The sequence below is a fragment of the Pyrenophora tritici-repentis genome, chromosome 1 (genome assembly GCF_003171515.1).
Source record: "Pyrenophora tritici-repentis strain M4 chromosome 1, whole genome shotgun sequence".
NCBI classification, from domain to species: Eukaryota; Fungi; Ascomycota; class Dothideomycetes; order Pleosporales; family Pleosporaceae; genus Pyrenophora; species Pyrenophora tritici-repentis.
Genome location: NC_089390.1, coordinates 5,450,375 through 5,467,137, shown reverse-complemented (window position 1 = coordinate 5,467,137; position 16,763 = coordinate 5,450,375). Strand labels below are relative to the sequence as shown.

Below are 16,763 nucleotides of genomic sequence, written 5' to 3'. Positions count from 1 at the left end.
TAACTCTGCTTGTATCGGTAGTGACAGTGTATAGCATTAAACATCAAAGCTTGTTGGCCTCTGCACCCATCCATCTACTCGGACTGTCAGCTTATTGCCGTCAATAAAGCGTTCAAGAGCGCGGTTTGGCGATGCCTTCGTGAAGGCGTCTGCAGGATTGTCTTCGCCATTGATCCAGCGGATCTCCGTGATCTCGCGACGCTCATATGATTGGCGCAGCGCCATAATATCGATCATGAGGCGCTTCTCCTTCGTTGTCCCAAGCTTTACTAGGCACTCGTACAAGGAGTACGAGTCTGTACAGATAACCAAGGGAATTGCAGGTAGTCCAAGTCGTTCTGTAACTATCCTTAGCGTGGTTGCAACCGCGATGCCTATGTCAAAGCCGTTGACCATGCCGTAGATCTCTGAGGCCAGTACGCTCCGTGTGATGCGCTTGCACTTTGTAGAGCTGTAGTGGATCACGTTGCCTTGTATTGTGAAGGTGTTGGCGCCAATGGACTCGTTGACGAGCATGAGGACAAAGCCTAGCTGTGAGCTGAGGTCCTTGTTGTTGGCAAAGGAGCCGTCTACAAAGACTATCAACTTAGCCTCCGTAAGGTTGACAGTGACGTAGCGTAGGCCACGAGTGAGATTCTCCATCTGCCATTTCAGGCGCTTGTTGAGTGCCTTAATGTCCTCGTCTGATGGTTGCTGCGCTTGAGCAGCTACGGACAGATCAAATGATGCCTCTGGTTGGCATGTTGATGCGATGTACGCTCCGCGGGCGCGTTGCTCGGTGTACTGTTGCGCGCGGTCGGGTGCCCTAATATCAACAAGCCTGATCCTTCCTCCTTGTCCTTTCTGCCTGAGGATTAAGACTCTGCTGGCGTCCATCGTAAGTGTACATCCATTAAAGTCTAACTGCACCTCTGGTGTCAGCATAGCCTTTGGTTTTGATCTAAACTGCGCCTTCTGGATCTTTTTCTCTTCGCGTGATAAGAACGCGGTCGTTCCGAGCATGAGGGTGTCGTCTGTCTGCATACCGACGATGCCGAAGACGTCTGCGTCGTCGCTGTTCGTGATCAACAGGCATGGGTCGTACGTAGATGTTGACATATCTAGTTCCTTGCAGTGGTGTCCGTGATATGTTGTCCACCAGTGGACTCCTGCCTCCGCGATCCCATATAGTGGCTTGATCACGTGGAGTATCGTGCCTTCTGGATATCGATGTACCAGCTCGGTAGGGAGGTGTGCGAGTATCGTCCTCTTCAGTGTTGTCTGAGCCTGTGGGTATGCCTGCGTAATATCACGTAGCTCAACGCTCATGCCGCTTTGTACTAGCCCAGGCGCCAGCGACATAATCAGGCGCTGGCTACATCGCTGGATGGTTGGCGACTGCGTTAAGATAGCCTCCTTGCCATAGTCTTGGTAGCCTTGGATAACCAGACGGGATTTCTCATAAGGCTTAGTTGTCTTTCCCTTGACCTCACGTACTAGGCGTGACTTAAAGATCCGGATCTTGCTGTGTAGCCTCTCGTCGTATTGCTCAAACTTGAAGACTCCACGACCTACTAGGTCGCTGATCTCTTGGTCATCAGACGCTTCAAAGGGGGCGCCTGAGGTTGTGATCACGCCATCGTTCCGTAGCTTGATAGCTAGCTCAAGATCGTCCTGCTCCTTCTTGGTGATGTACGCGTGCGCCTTCCGCTTGTTCTTTGACCCTGGAGGGCGGCCTCTTCTACGTGGTTGCGCTGCCGGAGGTACTGCTATCGGCTCGTGCGGCTCATTCGGCTCATTCGGCGCGTGTGGCGCATCAGGGTCGCTCCACAGGTGGTCTGGTCTGTAGTATGGCTTAACGACAGTTGATCTGAATGTCGCTGGACCATTAACCATGTCGACAGTGATGTTGTGGCCATCTGTACTGGCGATCTTGTACGGGCCATTCCAGCCATCACTCTCTCTCCATACTAAGACTTCGCTCTGGAGTGGGAGCGCGAGCATGTCTGCAGTGGCTGGTCCATTGCGGGTGTTCAAGGCGTCTGCAACTTGGCGCTCTGCAGTGAGCTTGCGCAGGGCTTTCGTCGCCTTTTGAATAGCCTCGCTGCGTTTGACCATTGATGGTGATGGCGGTGACTCTGCAGTCATTCGTGGGTACGCTCCAAAGACTAGTAACGTCGGGACTAGTCCATCAGGGCCAGCAGTATCGTTAACAGCCTTCACAGCCATCTGGAGAATCGCGTCGTCGGACATAGTGTCAGTGAGTTCTGCATGGAGTATGTCCCATGCCCGGCGTAGAGGGGCATGGTACCTCTCAGTTTTGCCGATAGACCAGTGCGCCTCCGTAGGTACTTGCTTGCATGTGACTCCCATGATCTTTGCTTCTGCGCGGAACTCTGCGCTCGCGAAGTTAGTACCTGCATCATGCGTGATGATGTCGGGTGGTCCCTGGTAGGTGTCGATCCATAGTATCCGCAGTGCTTGCCATGTTTCTTTAGCTGAGATAGCGCTGAGGAACCTCGCGCCTTGAAACGCTGTTGAGGAATCGACCACATGCAGTACAGGTTTGTTGCTTAGGTACATTACGTCCACCAGGATCTCATAGTTGAAGTGGTGATCATCCTTAAGAGTGAATTTGAATCGGCGCGGCGCGGAGCTGTGGAGCTGGCAGTGGTGGCAGAACTTAGTGACTTCTTCTAGGGTTCTTTCTTCGAAGTCGTTATGGCCAGCATCCTTTAAGAGTTTGACTAGTCGCGTAACAGCTGGGTGTCCAAACCGTCGATGGAGCCGTCGCAATTCTGTCTCCGTTAGGAACATAGTTGCTCTCTCTCTCTTGTTTAGATGGAACCAAGGATGTCCCCATTTGCGAATCACCGGGATGTGTACGTCATCCTGAACCAGCTCGTCTGTCGTATTGTTGAAGTATACCTTTAAGCGGTCCATGTCTGCAAGGCATAGCAAGAACGGCGTAGGCGCCTCGAGCACTTCGAAGTTGATTTTTCCGATCTCCGTAGAGACCTGCACGGTGCCAATCGACGCTGTAGCCTCGCCTTTTCCGAATTTAATAGACGCTTTCCCTGCTGTAGATGTGTCTAACTTAACCGTCGGATCTTCTCTCGTAAGTGCGAGGTATTGCTCCTTGCCGACCGTGGATACGTTTGCAGCGCCTGTATCTGGTAGGATTCCTTGGTACACAGATCGTGTGTAGCGGTCCTCAAGCAGGAACTGCGATGCTGGTGCTGACGGCGCGTCTCGGCTGTATATGTCGTCGCCCGAGATATGATGCAAGAACGCCTGGTCTGCAAGGCATTGCTCCTTGAAGAACTGGTGTTCAGAATGTGCTTCCGCGACGTCGTCATCCTCGTCATCCTCGCAGTCTTCCTCCTCTCTCCAGCCTCTCTGATTGTACTGGCTGGTGTGCTCGATCCCTTCGTATTCTGCAAGATGTACGGAGAAGTCCTCAGGGGCTGTGCACCTGTAAAGTATAGCGTAGAGAAGAACTGCGCACGGGCATCTTTGCGCTCTTTATCTGTGTGGTTGGTAGACCAGCATCCTTCCTTCCGGCAAACAAAGCATTTCTTCCTCCAACGTGGCTTGAATCCTCGTCCGTTGTCGTCGCGCTGCTCGCCTCCTCGGTATGCTCCTCTGGATCCGCCTCTGAATCCTCCTCCACCTCGAGATCCACCTCGGATCCTTCCATTGCCGTTGTATCGGCGGTCTAGGTAGTATTGATCTTCTGTGACCAACTGGGCGGTGTGTTGCCGTGCTAGGTGTGTTTCCACTGCGGATCGTAGATCTGAGAAGAGTCCTTCACAGATTGTGGCTGGCTTGAACAGTGCCATCTCAAGTTCTGGTACTCCTCGGCAGGCATTGATGACCGTAGTGCGGAGGGCATCCTCACCCTCAAAGTTCTTGCCAAGGGCACGCTGGCATAGCTGCAGCTTGTCAAGCAGGATCTGCAGAACCTCGTGTAGTCCCTTATCAGGGTTCTCTGCGCGGGTGCGAGCGAAGGTTGTAGTCGTCCAGTCTGTGTAGTAGTGCTGGTGATGGACGTCATGGTCGAAGTGGTTTTTGATTGCCATGTACGCATCAGCAAAGCTATCATCTCTCTCTACAACCTGTATGTAGAACGTCTCTGCACGCCCGGTAAGGATACGGGGAAACACTGCGTGAAACTGCTCCTCCTGGATATCTACCTGCCAGCAGATGCTGAAGAAGATCTTAATCTTATCGTCTAGGAGATCGTACGCATTCCCTGTATACTTGTTGCTATTGTCCCATAGCTTAGAGAACTGCGTGATCGTATTGGCTTCGAGCCGATCGTTGCGAGACCATCGCGGCGGTAGCGTCTTGTACGGGTCATGTGGTAGGCCAAGGGGTCTGTCAGGTACTCGGTTTGTAGGTTGCTGAGGGAAAGGTGTCACCTCGCGGTATGCGGTCGCTGGGGTCGTGTCTGTGTCTGCGGGTACCATTGTTGTGGTTGCATAGCCTGCTCCGTTTGTCGAGGCTGTGGTCCTGCATAGGCATTGATCGCGTAGGGCGGTTGTTGTAGCTCTTGATATTGCGGGTGGCTTCGAACGCCTTGTCTCACTCTATACTGCTCGCCCTGTGACGGACGTTGTGGCTGCGGCTGTAGCGGTTCCAGTGGCTGCGTCTGTTGCAGTGGCTGCTGCGCTTGTCTATCTATAGGGGCTGCTAGATGTGCGTTCTGCTGACGCTGGTACGCCTCAGAACGTTCGTCAAACTTCTCGGCCTTGAACTCTGCAGGGTCCCATTCGGGAGCGTTTTCTCCTCCTAGTAAGTTGAAGAGGGAATCAGCTACTCTAGCCCGAAATTTGCCTGTATAGACTCCCCTATACCGGAGCACAGTCTTCAGAGATCTTAGCGTAGTGCGCTCAACCTTCTGGAATAGCTCTCGTGTCCATCCTTCAAAGTCCCATTGGTAGTCGAAGTATAGTCTCTCATCCCATTCCATTCCTACATGGTAGTCGTGGATAGCCTTCGCGACCCAGGTTGTTGCGTGCGTCTCGTCTGCATCCTCTGGTGCGGGTACACCCCAGAGAGATGGGTTGATATAGTCAAACGTGACTGTGTATGGACAGTGTCGCATAAGGTGTTCAGCAGTAAACTTCGCTCCTGGGGATATAGTTTCTGCGCGCTTGCTTGTATTGCGTTCGGATGGATAGTTGAGTAGTTGCTCTTGAACATCAGCGTCTGTATCGCCAGAGTTGCTCTGGCTGCCTGCCATCGTGCCGGTGTATATTGACGCGTTGCCTTGTCTTGTCTAGCTGGTTGGTCGGTTCCAGCGCTTGTGGTTGTACGTGATAGGATCGTCCGGGGACGCTCGTACGGAATCGCTACGCGTTGCTGACGCACTATAGTCGTCCCGAGACTTCTCGCGTCGGGATATCAATAGTCTGTCGCTCTGCGCTGCTGACGTGCTGTAGTCGTCCCAAGACTTCTCGCGTCGGGATTTCAACAGTGTGTCTTTGTGCGTTGCTGACGCGCTGTAATCGAGCTTCGGCCTGGATTAGCAGCTTAGAGGGAGGTTTTGATCGCTATGCGTTATCTCTGCCTCGCTCTGTTCTTAGCACAGAATCTTCTCTCAGGAGTATAACGTCGTGCGTTAGGGAGGCTGTCAAAGATGCGGTCTGTCTCTTCTTCCTTGCTGTCTGTGATCGCCTCAAGCAATCACTGATCAGTGTTGGTTGGCTTTGCACTAAGTGCGTAAAGGGAAATAACGATAACTAGGAATGCATTCTGTTCGGTGGTTCTAATTGATATCTACGAACATAGGTGCTACGAAGGTATACCTAAGCTCTTGCGCAAGGTGGGCCGAAGTCGGGCCGAAGTGTCCAGCAGCCGACGTCTCTACCGATACTCACGATCCGACAGATGCACTATTTTGCATTACCGGCAAGGCAAGTTTCAATTGTGCGCTTGATTAGCAAACATACTTCTTATACTCATCCAGGCAGGCAGCGGAAAGTCTACGCTGATGAAATACATCTCCGAGGACCCTCGTACGACTGAGAGCTTAGAGAAGTGGGCCGGTCCAGCTAAACTCTACACAGCAAGCTATTTTTTCTGGAACCAAGGTTACGAAATGCAGAAGAACAAAATTGGTCTGTTTCAGTCGCTGTTGTACCAGATTCTCAAATCAGCCCCAGATCTGATACCACTGGTCATTCAGAATAGACTCAAGCACGAAGAATGGGAGGTCGAGGAACTCAAAGCGACATTTGAACGTATCGCGGGTCAGACTGAACTCAACGTCAAGTATTGCTTCTTTATTGACGGCCTGGATGAATACAACGGTGCCGAAGAGGAGGTTGTTGAGATGTTGACTTTCCTGTCCACTTCGAACGCCATCAAGATATGCGCATCAACCCGTCCCCGCTCTGTCTTTGAGAGATTCTTCTGCAATAGCGCCCGTGCTTTCGACATCGCCAGATTCACAAAGGCAGACATGATGCAGCACGTCCAGCACCAGCTCTACGAGGACGAGAACTTTCGACGCTTAGAGTCCATCGAATCACGTTGCGAAGATATCAAAAAGATGATTGCTGAACTTGCTCAGGGCGTCTGGTTATGGGTGTTCCTCGTCACGCGCGACCTGAAGATTGCAGTCAATCGCGATGAGGGCGTCGATACGCTCCGGAAGATCATTCTCCAATTTCCCACCGACCTGGAGGAGTACTTCGAGCGTATAATCAACTCAATCCGACCTCAATACCTAGAAGAAATGTCTCAGATATTTCTCATCACAGTCGATGAGCTTCAGCCGCTCCCACTGTACGCGTTTTCGTTGTTGGAAAAAGAACGCCAGGATCCGGACTACGCTATCAAAGCACCAATCAAGGAACTTCACGACCGTGATCTTTACACCAAGTATCCAGCCTGGAAGTCACATATAAGGAACAGATGCAGCGACCTTCTTGTCGTTGACGACGAGCCGGTTGACATAGTTCTTCATTCATCATACCTGAGCCATCCTGTGGATTTCTTGCATAGAACCGTTCGTGACTTTCTGCAAGATAGTTACTACACGCAGCTTAGAGCAAATCTCAGATCTAGCTTTGTTTCGACAGTTAGTCTGTGTAGGATGTGTTTGGTGTTGTTAAAGGCACTGCCAGCGAAAACATTCAGCGATTTCTATTTCCGGAACAGCAACATCGGCTTGACAGATCAGCTTATATACTACGCACACGAGACGGAGAAAAGAGACGAAACTGCAGAATATCCCTTAGTCGGTGTTCTGGACGAACTTGATCGCGTCAATACTCATTTCGCGAGCGGGATGAAGAACCACTGGACTCACGCACGCGATTCCGCTGATCCTCTGGGCTTGGATGTATACAGAGAAGGCGGCAATTGCAATTTTCTAGCGTTGATGGTGCAGGCACGTCTTACCAAGTACGTCCGCGCAAAATTGGAGACAGATCCTCGGAACCTCCAGAAACGAGGTCGCCCGCTATTAGATTACGCCCTGCGCCCTCGGAGACCAACACCGATCAGCATGCCGTATCACTCCCATCGCGACGACCCAAGTGTGGAGATCAGCATGGTAAGGTTGCTACTGGAACATGGCGCGGACCCCAATCAACCAGTCCACTTGAATGATGGAAAGACAGTATGGGCATTGTTCTTACTCTCTATACACGAGGCGGCAGCGCGAAGCCAAAGTGCTTCCGGAGGAGCTGGTGTGGCACCCAGCCTAAGGACTGCTTGGTATCAGGCCTGCGAGCTGCTTATAGAATACGGTGCTCGCCAGGACTGTATTTTAGTCAGCAACCGTCCGGAGCTGACCATACAAGTCATCTGCAAAGGCGCGTTTGGTTCTGCGAGAACAGATGCTTTGCAAAAGCTGATGGAAGAAAAAGCACGAGAGGTGCAGTCGCAGAAGGGCTCATGTCTCATGATGTAGCCACCGGCATATTGGGTAATTGTTTTACTATAATTGCACTGTCTCTGCATACAGGGATGAAGAGGTTCTGAACGATGATGGCAGAAAGAAACAGGCGGATTCGTCCATCGCAGTGGTTGCGTCATCCACATATCTCACTACAGGATAGATGAACCGAAAATCGCTCCGTTCACCGAATCAGAGAACTGTACGAAGGAATCCACGTTCTCCGTTGCCCCACGTTGGGCTGTCATGCTCCCCGGATTTCATCAAACAGCGGAGCAAAATGCGCGTTACTGGACCATGGTGCAAAGTGGTGATTATCCTGGATCCTATAAAAAAAATCTGATGTCGATAGGAAGACGCCGAAGAGTTCTAGAAGACGATGCGAAGTTCCATAGCGCATGTGTGCGTGCCTTGTGGCTTCAGTGGTCCAAGGTGACCCAGAAGGGGCCATTGAGGCTCAGTTGCCTCCACAATACTCACAATTCGTCCTTCTGGGATCGGAGGATGATGCCAGGGTAGACATGTCGGTCGTATTCGGTGCGTGCACGGTAGCTGCGATACGATCTTAGATCGTGCACATATGGTCTATGCTGCCTAGACTTACGGTTCGAACACGCCGCCGATGCATCGGCGACTTTTTGTCAGCCCATACGCTCGGTATAACAGCCACTAGTTGTAAGGAGAATTGCGATCACGAAGTTGGTGCGTCGCTGTAATCGTTTCAAGTCGTTTGGGTACGGTAATTTTGAGCACAACAGCCACCACGCCCGGAGCAGTTCTCCTGCACATAGATTTTGCCCATACCGCGCTCGTTCGCAATCAACAGGGTAGCATGTAACTCGAATCCACGTCGATACAGGAACCGCAAATGATAGCCCCTATGGATGACTGTCACGGTTTGGGGTCTCTCCTGCTCTGCTCCTGTAGTCGCAACTTACCTTTGTAATGGAACGATGCCTATCTGGGACTAGCGCTGTTTACGGTCACCCACCTACATATACAGTTTATAGACTCAGACAATACAACCTCAGTCCAATCCTTCAATTCTTTCAGCGCCCACTATCTCCCACAGGATCTCATGAATTAAATTGTGTATCGCTCCTAGTGATTTCGGGAAGCATGTTCAGAACACCAAAGTCAATCTTTCACATGCTAAAATTCACGGGCCTAGCTGTGTTTGTAAAAGCCTAGCTAGATGAATCGTAAGCTTATCATTCACTCACACATTACCGCCCTCTGCAAGAGGGAATCTCGCACAGGGTCTATAAGAATCACCTAAAACTTCTTCCCCTCAGACCATCAACCTAGATAACAGTAACCTACCGGCGAGCTTTCCAAGCGCTTGTATTAGTACAAAAGAGTCTCAAGTATTCTAATACCGAGTTCTAGACACCATGAGCCGCCCGTTCGTCACCAGTATTGTCAAAAACCACCGCCACACGGCCTACAATCTAGACATCCTCCAGCCCTATATCGGTCTAGATGGTGGCGCCTTCGACTCCTATGGAACGCTCGTGGGTATGTCAAACGAGAAGAAGGCCCTAGAGCTTCTCCGTCGCGCCGCATTCATCTGCACGCCCATCATGCGTCACCATGGTTGGGAACTCCCCGCCCTCTACGAGCTTTGCGCCTGCTCTCATTGTTGGGGTATAACCCATTTTCTGGATCACCAACCCATGAATAGCCGTGGTCTTCCAATTCAATCGCGCAAACACGCTTACATCCTACTGCGTGTCCGCTGCGCTCGCGACGCAAACGTATTCCTACCCATGGATAATATTGTTCAGACGTTGCTGCATGAGATGGCGCACTTGGAGTTCCGATGGCATTTCGACGGGTTCTATAGGATGAATGCACAATTGCACGAAGAGTTGTTGCGCGAAGTTAGCAAGGGTTTCCTACAGGGCAAGGTGGAGCAGCGTGAGGTTCCGCAGCAGTTTCACCGTCATGGCGAGATTTTCCAGGCTATGACCAAGGAAATTCAAGATGTGTTTGGAGATAAGATTGAAGATGCGGTGCAGTAGAATTGTACGCGTTAGTATCGGCACTGGGTAAAGAGTGGAGTTTGCGATGGAGTATGATGTTCGTAGTCTTAACTATTGTTCCTTTCGGATATCTATGATAGCAAGCCAGCTACAGCGGTCTTGATATCAAGTGTAGAAAATCTAGAGATTCAGGGCTCACCTAAATTCCACACCCTCTGAATATGAAGTGATCTGACTGAACGAATGTATAGTCTATCGATCTGTGAATCTGCTCCGGTGTATATCCAATCATCTTACACCCCAATAGCCCCCAGAATGACCCTTTGTACCAATTTCTAATGAATGCCCCCTTGATAACCCCTATGCTGTACGCAGCACCATCTGTGAACCCAGAGAATCTTGACAGTTCCATGATTGAAGCATGATTGACGCCCTCATATTTTCTTTGGGGCCAGAAGAACTATTTCTACAACGTGTTCTTGGGATGGGTACAAGGTTATGTGGTCTTTCCGGGTTGCCCACGAGATGTCATCATCGCTGCCTATGTAGCATCTTTCGATCCTGTTGCGTGGCACCTGTGAACGGTCTGTAGGTACTGTATTCCAGCTACCTAATCCAGATGCTATTTACAGTCGAGATGAAGAGAAGAAGATGAAAGTGGGCGGCCATCTCGCTTTGTTTGGGTTGGCGCACGGCGCACGGGCTGCTGGGGGAAGGAGTGATAGAAGGAAGGAAGCGACTAGGCCAGCGGCCTAGTCATGTGACCTAGGACTCAGCCCGTTACAGCACCTGCCGTCCGGTCGCGGTTTGAGTGAATGTAAGACTGTCTTGGTGGATAGCCTTGCCATCAAGGGGCCCTGCAAATGGTTTGTAAATTGTGATTGCGCGATGTTACAAGAGCTTGAGTTCAAGTCGGATAGTTAGTGGCTTTGGCTCGGCAAGGTCGAGGATTGGTGAGGAGGTCTTGATCGTCACCAAGACGGAAGGCGCGCTGCTCATGTTGAATCTTTACAGAATTGGATGTCCTCCGAACAAGATCCGCGATATCAGCGGTTGCGAAGACGTATGGAGATATGCGGGTGGTCGCGAGATGGGTGAGCACGCGAAGCTGTTGCCTTGCGATCATATGCTATTGCAGTTATGATTATACAAGCCGGCATCTCATCAGCGACACGGGCATGTGATTAAATCGCCTTTTTCACGCCTCCAAAGATCTATTCGCGTTACAGAGTCAGAGTGCCGCAGAAGGAGTGCAGCGGGGACCGATGATGTCATATACCAATCTAGACCCCTTTGGGAACTAGTCAGCGTGACGCGTATCTGGAGCGTTGTGACACCTGCTCTTCACATCGATTTTCTATCCACGCTGTATGTTAAGTACGGTCCCTCCCGTCTTTATATCACTCGAATCCGATGTTTGTAACTGTTGATCGTGTCATACTATAATATGTGATTATCCAATCAACGCAAGGTATACTGGGAAGAGACGTGTTTAACATGGCCCATCCACACTCACTCAGCTTGCCGATTGACCTAGGTGAATGTGTATCAGAAGGAACCGTCAAGTGATAGCTTTGCGAATCTATCGCACCATTCAGCATCGCTGATTTGCAGATTATGCGGTCGTTCCAGATACTGGCGTCACGCATGCAATGGACGACATTCAACAAAAGAGGCACGTTATTTGCATGATATGTGGATTATACCACGAATCGGACAGATGATTCTGCATCGCAGTGAATAAAACTCCTGACGCCACGGTTCCGATAACTCGCTCGACTATGAAAGCATCCTGGACTCTACTATCAATCAGTAACATGTACACGATACAACCTTTCAGAACTACTTGGAAATAGGCCCATCGATCTGTTTGAACACAATGCAGAACCTGGCTCACAGTAGTGGGTGCAGATCATATCCCATTTGAGCCGCATTCACCTCTTGGTTTCCCCAAAATACCGACGTTTGCCTTTCACGTGGCGGGGACATGGACGAGACATATCTGTTATTGGCTTGTTTACTACAAGACAATAGCAATTAAACGAACAATAGAAGCAGCCGTCACCAGTAGCGCTCGGTAGTAAGTCCTCATACTTAGAACTTCGCAGCATTCCCCTGCTTCTTCGACAGAACACTCAGCAACTTCTACTTCTTTGGCACGGTCATCTTACTTTTGCCGCTTTGTAGATCGATCAATAACGTACCCAAAATCCCTTCGACCAGGCATCTACCGCACGATGTCGACCCCCAAGAACACATCCACACGCAGCGGCTTGAAGATTAAGCTGGGCTGCATCCAGTCCGCTCTCCATGACTCACCACCACCTACCGCCTTTGTTGGCCTCAGCAGTGGCTTGAAGATTAAGTTGCGCTGCATCCAGTCCGCCCTCAATGGCTCACCCCCATCTGCCGCCTTCGCTGGTCTCAGACGCAAGGCTTCCGGGTGTGCGGCTCACCCTGGAGACGACAGAGACCCAGAGATTGACATGCCACGAAAATCTCGAGCCAGAAAGGTCGTCAAGGTCGCCACCCATCCACCCATTATTCCGGGCGTTGCGACCCCCATGAGGCGCAATCAGCACATGCATGGCATCACCAAGCCCGAACATGCAGCCCTAACCGCCGAAGCCACCAATGCTGGCATCGAGTACTACGACTCGGACGCTGACGACCTCCTGAGTGCCGTCAAAGACACCACCAAGCCAGAGCCTTTCCGCAACGTCACTTGGGGCAAACACGCCACCGATTACAACAAGGACGACGAACTCAACGCAGAACCCGAATTCACGCATTTTGTCCCCGACCGGTTCAAGCTGCTTCCAACCGGCACCGTCAGCGACCAGAAGCACAAGCTGGTCGTCAAACTTATCGACAAAGCAGGAAAGAAGAGAACGATTGCGAGTTTCCACCCCGGAATTGATCTCCACAAAAGAACATCACAATGCTCAGCAAGCGCACCGTACAGAAGATTCGACGCAACACCAGAGTTCGCTTTCGTGTGGTTGTGCAGGCCTACGTGTCGGAGGAGTGTCGCTGGATTCTTGCCAATCTTATTGCCGGCAAGCGTAACAAGGGCTGGAAAGAGTTCGTCGAGGAGGTTTTTGAGGGCAAGACTCTTGTGAGTACGCTGGGATCGGCCCTTTAGATGTCACTCCAGCCCGATCATGGAGATGGAACGGTTTGAAGTGGACTTCTATACAAAGGGTCGTGTGCCTGTGGCAGCCAAGAAGCATGGGTACACACCCTGCGTGCTGGTGGTGAGCTGGGCGCCTTTCGTTTGTAAGTCCCGTCTAGATAATTATTAGGTACTTTTGAACTCGGTCTGGTACCTCTTAAGTCTCCACAATGCATGGCTATTTCTTGGATACCTATCATTTGCACCTGATATCCCATGCCCCGTCGTCTGCCATGAGGGAGTTCCATCACGGCTGCCAAGGTGACGCACAGGGTCTGGTGACATGTCTGATATTATACACGCGACAGCATTCAGTGGCGCAATCAGGGTCCAACTCCAACTTTCACATAAGCCTTCTATCTGACCGCAAAGATGACGATACGAGGTTTTTAGAGTTTCGCATTCCTATAGAACTGGATGTGGTGATGCGTATGACACGTCAGTCATCTCGTTACTGTCAGAAGACTTGGGTAGCAAAGCACAACGCTACGGTCACAGGGAATGTATACAATCCAGAGGTGACATGAATAGTCGAAGCATCTGCTTCCACAATTCGAAAATTCAGCACTTATCGACACTTCAGCTACCACAGGAGCTGGTAACCTTGGTGATATGTCGAACATATTTGGTGCTGGGACTAGGAGAAACAAAGACGAAGAAAATACGACCAGTAAAACGTCAAGCTTTCAGCGGGTCGATGCATCAGTCCACAAAGATATTATGTTCAAAGAATCAGCTACAGATGAAGACCACTCTACGTTCCTCGAAATCCCCGAGCACAGCACAGCTTATCAAGCGTTAAAAAAAGGTCAATTCGATAGAGAAGGAACTAAACGACAATTTCCAAAAGGATCTCGAAGAATACGTAGAGCGACAGGCAAAGAATACACTTGTTGATGAGGAGGGGGGTGAAGGTGAAGAGGAGGATGAAGAGGATGACGAAAGTGATGGCACGGAATATGTTCGAGAACCAACTGAAGAAGAGGCCCAGCTGCCAGCAGAACTCTATGACGAATTTTTACGATCTCAATATCCTGAGCTATTTGATCCAAACAGCTCTTTGGAAGAGCGTGCCTACGTCACTGCTGTGGAAACATTGAGGCAGAGCCATCTTAAAGTTATGGGCATACGGCTCAGACATTACTCGGCCCCCCTGCAGTTGCTCGATACATATGATAAAAGGGAGCTTCACAAACTTGCTGATATAAAAAGCAAAATTGACGCGGCTGAAGAGGAGCACCCACGGGTCAACGAGGAATTCAAAAAAGCTGCCAAGGATCGCAGAGAAGCGATGCTGGTGCTTGAAACGGCCACGGGCAGACCCGTACCACTAAGGAAAGTTGATGCGGTGTTGTTGGCAGATTCCAGAAGGCAAAGTCATATTCTTTTTGAGCTCCTAGATAGAATCGATAAGCTAACAGAGTATCTGAAGCCTCTTTTGATGGCACGTGAATGGTAGATAGCCTCTCAAGTTGTTATTTCGAAATATGGACCTCTCAAAGCTGTTTTGGGATCGGTTGAAATACTGAAAAATTGCGATTCGTGGGTTTTTGGTGGTCACGACGTTGTGTCAAGAGTCCCCGCTATATGGCCAACACGACCGGGCAGTATTGGAAACGTACCAATTTGCTTTAGTGTTCTACATGGAATGTCATAGATTGTCATAGGTCGGTCAAAGCCTCGTTTCAGGTGGCCGCCCCACTAGCATACAGGCGTCAGCGCGCAGGTGAAGGTGGATCAAACTAAGGCAAGTTTGCGCCTGCACAAATAGTATCTGCGTCGCTTGACAATCTCCGGTCCCTTAATTTATCACGTCTTGGAGGCAATCTAGATAGACAACGATGTCTGCAGAAAGCGATACCCCCATTCAGCGCCAGCACGCGCAAGATGCGCAACAAGATCGACCACTCGCTCCGGCCTCATCGAACAAAACCTCTATCGAAGTCACTCAGGCCGACACACCGGCTCCGTTTGGGACGAACACAACGTTACAGGCGCTCAAAGTTTTGGAAAGTGATCTGAACAAGTTCGTAGATGCCGAAGTCGCAAAGAACCTCGTAAATACGATGCGCGTTGTCATGCAACAGGGCTATACAAAGCGAGCGTTCCTCGAGGTCCGGAGGCAGAAGATACTCAAGATCGTTGAAGGCACGGATAATGAAGACGTGAAGACGTCGTACAGCATTTTTGCCAGAGCACATGCCGAGGCTGAGAAGAGGGTGTCATACAGGCTACCGATATTGGGTGATGAGGTAGATGATAAAATGGGTGAAGGAAGAGTGACGGACGCAGTTGCAGAGCCTCAGGTGGGAGAGCCTTGTGCACGTACTAGTGAGAGTGCCATGGCGAGAGCGATGACAAGCGAAGAGGTAGAGATAGAAGATGCAGGTGCTGCAGGTACTGCAGGCAGACGTCATTCGGACGAGCCTGTAAGTTTGCAGAGAAAGATGGGCCCCAAAACGATCACGACCAAGATGACGCAGGAAGCAACCTGTCAACAAGCAGCACGATCGCGACCCGCACCACCACTCGGTATTGCCATTCCGGCAGGAATCACGTGCGACAGCCACAACGACGGCCTTTGCACTCTGATTCCGATCCAGAACCCCAACGACTTTCCGGTTACACAAATCCAAGAAGTGCAAGCACAGTACATTCCATCAACGCGAGTCCTTCACCTGTGGCTGCATCGAGACAGTAATAACCAGATACACCAAGTTACTGTCGATCTCGATAAGAGCTCAGTGGATCACCTCATCATCCAAGACCCAAAAATCATCACATTTCTTGGACTCAGACAACCACCCATTGATATCATAAGTCTACAGTCAGACGGCATCGTCGAACCGACATACAAGATCAAGATTTTGCCAGGTCAGCGTCCGAGGAACCCAAAATTATGGATTGTGGGGGAGCTGGTAATTGCAAGACACGCATACTTGTACTGGCTCGATAGCAGACAATCGGCCGATCCAAGAGCACCACCGACAGCCTCTGAAGCAAAAACTCTTGCATTGCAGTTGAAGCGTAGGCCAAACGATGTTTTCCAGGAAATCAACAGGTATTGGGATTTGGAGCAGGGAAGTGGAGGAAGACTATACAGGGAAAACCGGAAGAGATACCTAGGAGAAGATCCAAAGTATCCCGAAGGAGAGGAGAAGATTCCGACGAGGAGTCAGTGGTCCTAGCTCCGACGGGATCCGTTAGTTAAGGATGTCCAAGGAAGACGTGATGGTACTCGAGCAAGCAAACTGCGGAATTAGGAGATTGTATATGGAAGTTCGCGACGGTATTATCCCAGAAGCATCGAATGAATGCCAGAGTAGCGGGTCATTTTTCATATGACCAATCAATTAAAATCATCTGTGCATCTGAACACGACTGTGAGCACCTGCGCTTTGGTCTTATGCATCCTTCACACGACGATGCCGACAACTAGAGAAGATACTTTATTGCGATGCAATGTCTAAGAGCTCCGTCGATCCCAATGTTCCCGTATCAAACTCCATAAAACAAGCAGCAATTCTCAAACCTCGAGTATCCAGCACAAACCCAAGAAACGCTCTGGCTCAAAGCTTTGCGACATTTGTGATCAGGGGAAATAAAGGTCAGGGGATACGGGGAATGCTCCCATCATTGCAAAGCATGGCGGCACCCAGCAGTTAGATGTCGTAAACAGCGGCGAACAATGGTTGGAAAGTGGTTCGGGATG

The 16,763-nt window shown here is 50.5% G+C and overlaps 5 protein-coding genes across 5 annotated transcripts; 4 read left to right on the top strand and 1 right to left on the bottom strand.

Annotated features, from left to right (window-relative positions):
• Positions 1-36: 36 nt before the first annotated feature.
• PtrM4_021360 (DUF1421 multi-domain protein) lies at positions 37-5,227 on the bottom strand (the record flags this gene model as incomplete). The annotated part of the gene is made up of 3 exons (XM_066103451.1): positions 37-3,446; positions 3,488-4,359; positions 4,404-5,227. 3 exons carry the CDS (start codon positions 5,225-5,227, stop codon positions 37-39), a joined length of 5,106 nt encoding a protein of 1,701 aa, XP_065965653.1.
• Positions 5,228-5,977: 750 nt separating this feature from the next.
• Positions 5,978-7,906, top strand: PtrM4_021350 (uncharacterized protein; the record flags this gene model as incomplete). The annotated part of the gene is made up of 1 exon (XM_066103450.1): positions 5,978-7,906. One exon carries the CDS (start codon positions 5,978-5,980, stop codon positions 7,904-7,906), a length of 1,929 nt encoding a protein of 642 aa, XP_065965652.1.
• A 1,379-nt stretch (positions 7,907-9,285) lies between these two features.
• On the top strand, positions 9,286-9,915 carry PtrM4_021340 (WLM domain containing protein; the record flags this gene model as incomplete). Its single annotated transcript, XM_001931968.2, has 1 exon — positions 9,286-9,915. The coding sequence occupies one exon, from the start codon at positions 9,286-9,288 to the stop codon at positions 9,913-9,915; it is 630 nt and encodes a 209-aa protein (XP_001932003.1).
• Positions 9,916-12,113: 2,198 nt separating this feature from the next.
• On the top strand, positions 12,114-12,998 carry PtrM4_021330 (uncharacterized protein; the record flags this gene model as incomplete). The annotated part of the gene is made up of 1 exon (XM_001931967.2): positions 12,114-12,998. The coding sequence occupies one exon, from the start codon at positions 12,114-12,116 to the stop codon at positions 12,996-12,998; it is 885 nt and encodes a 294-aa protein (XP_001932002.2).
• A 1,894-nt stretch (positions 12,999-14,892) lies between these two features.
• PtrM4_021320 (uncharacterized protein) lies at positions 14,893-16,239 on the top strand (the record flags this gene model as incomplete). Its single annotated transcript, XM_001931966.2, has 1 exon — positions 14,893-16,239. One exon carries the CDS (start codon positions 14,893-14,895, stop codon positions 16,237-16,239), a length of 1,347 nt encoding a protein of 448 aa, XP_001932001.1.
• Between the last annotated feature and the right edge of the window lie 524 nt (positions 16,240-16,763).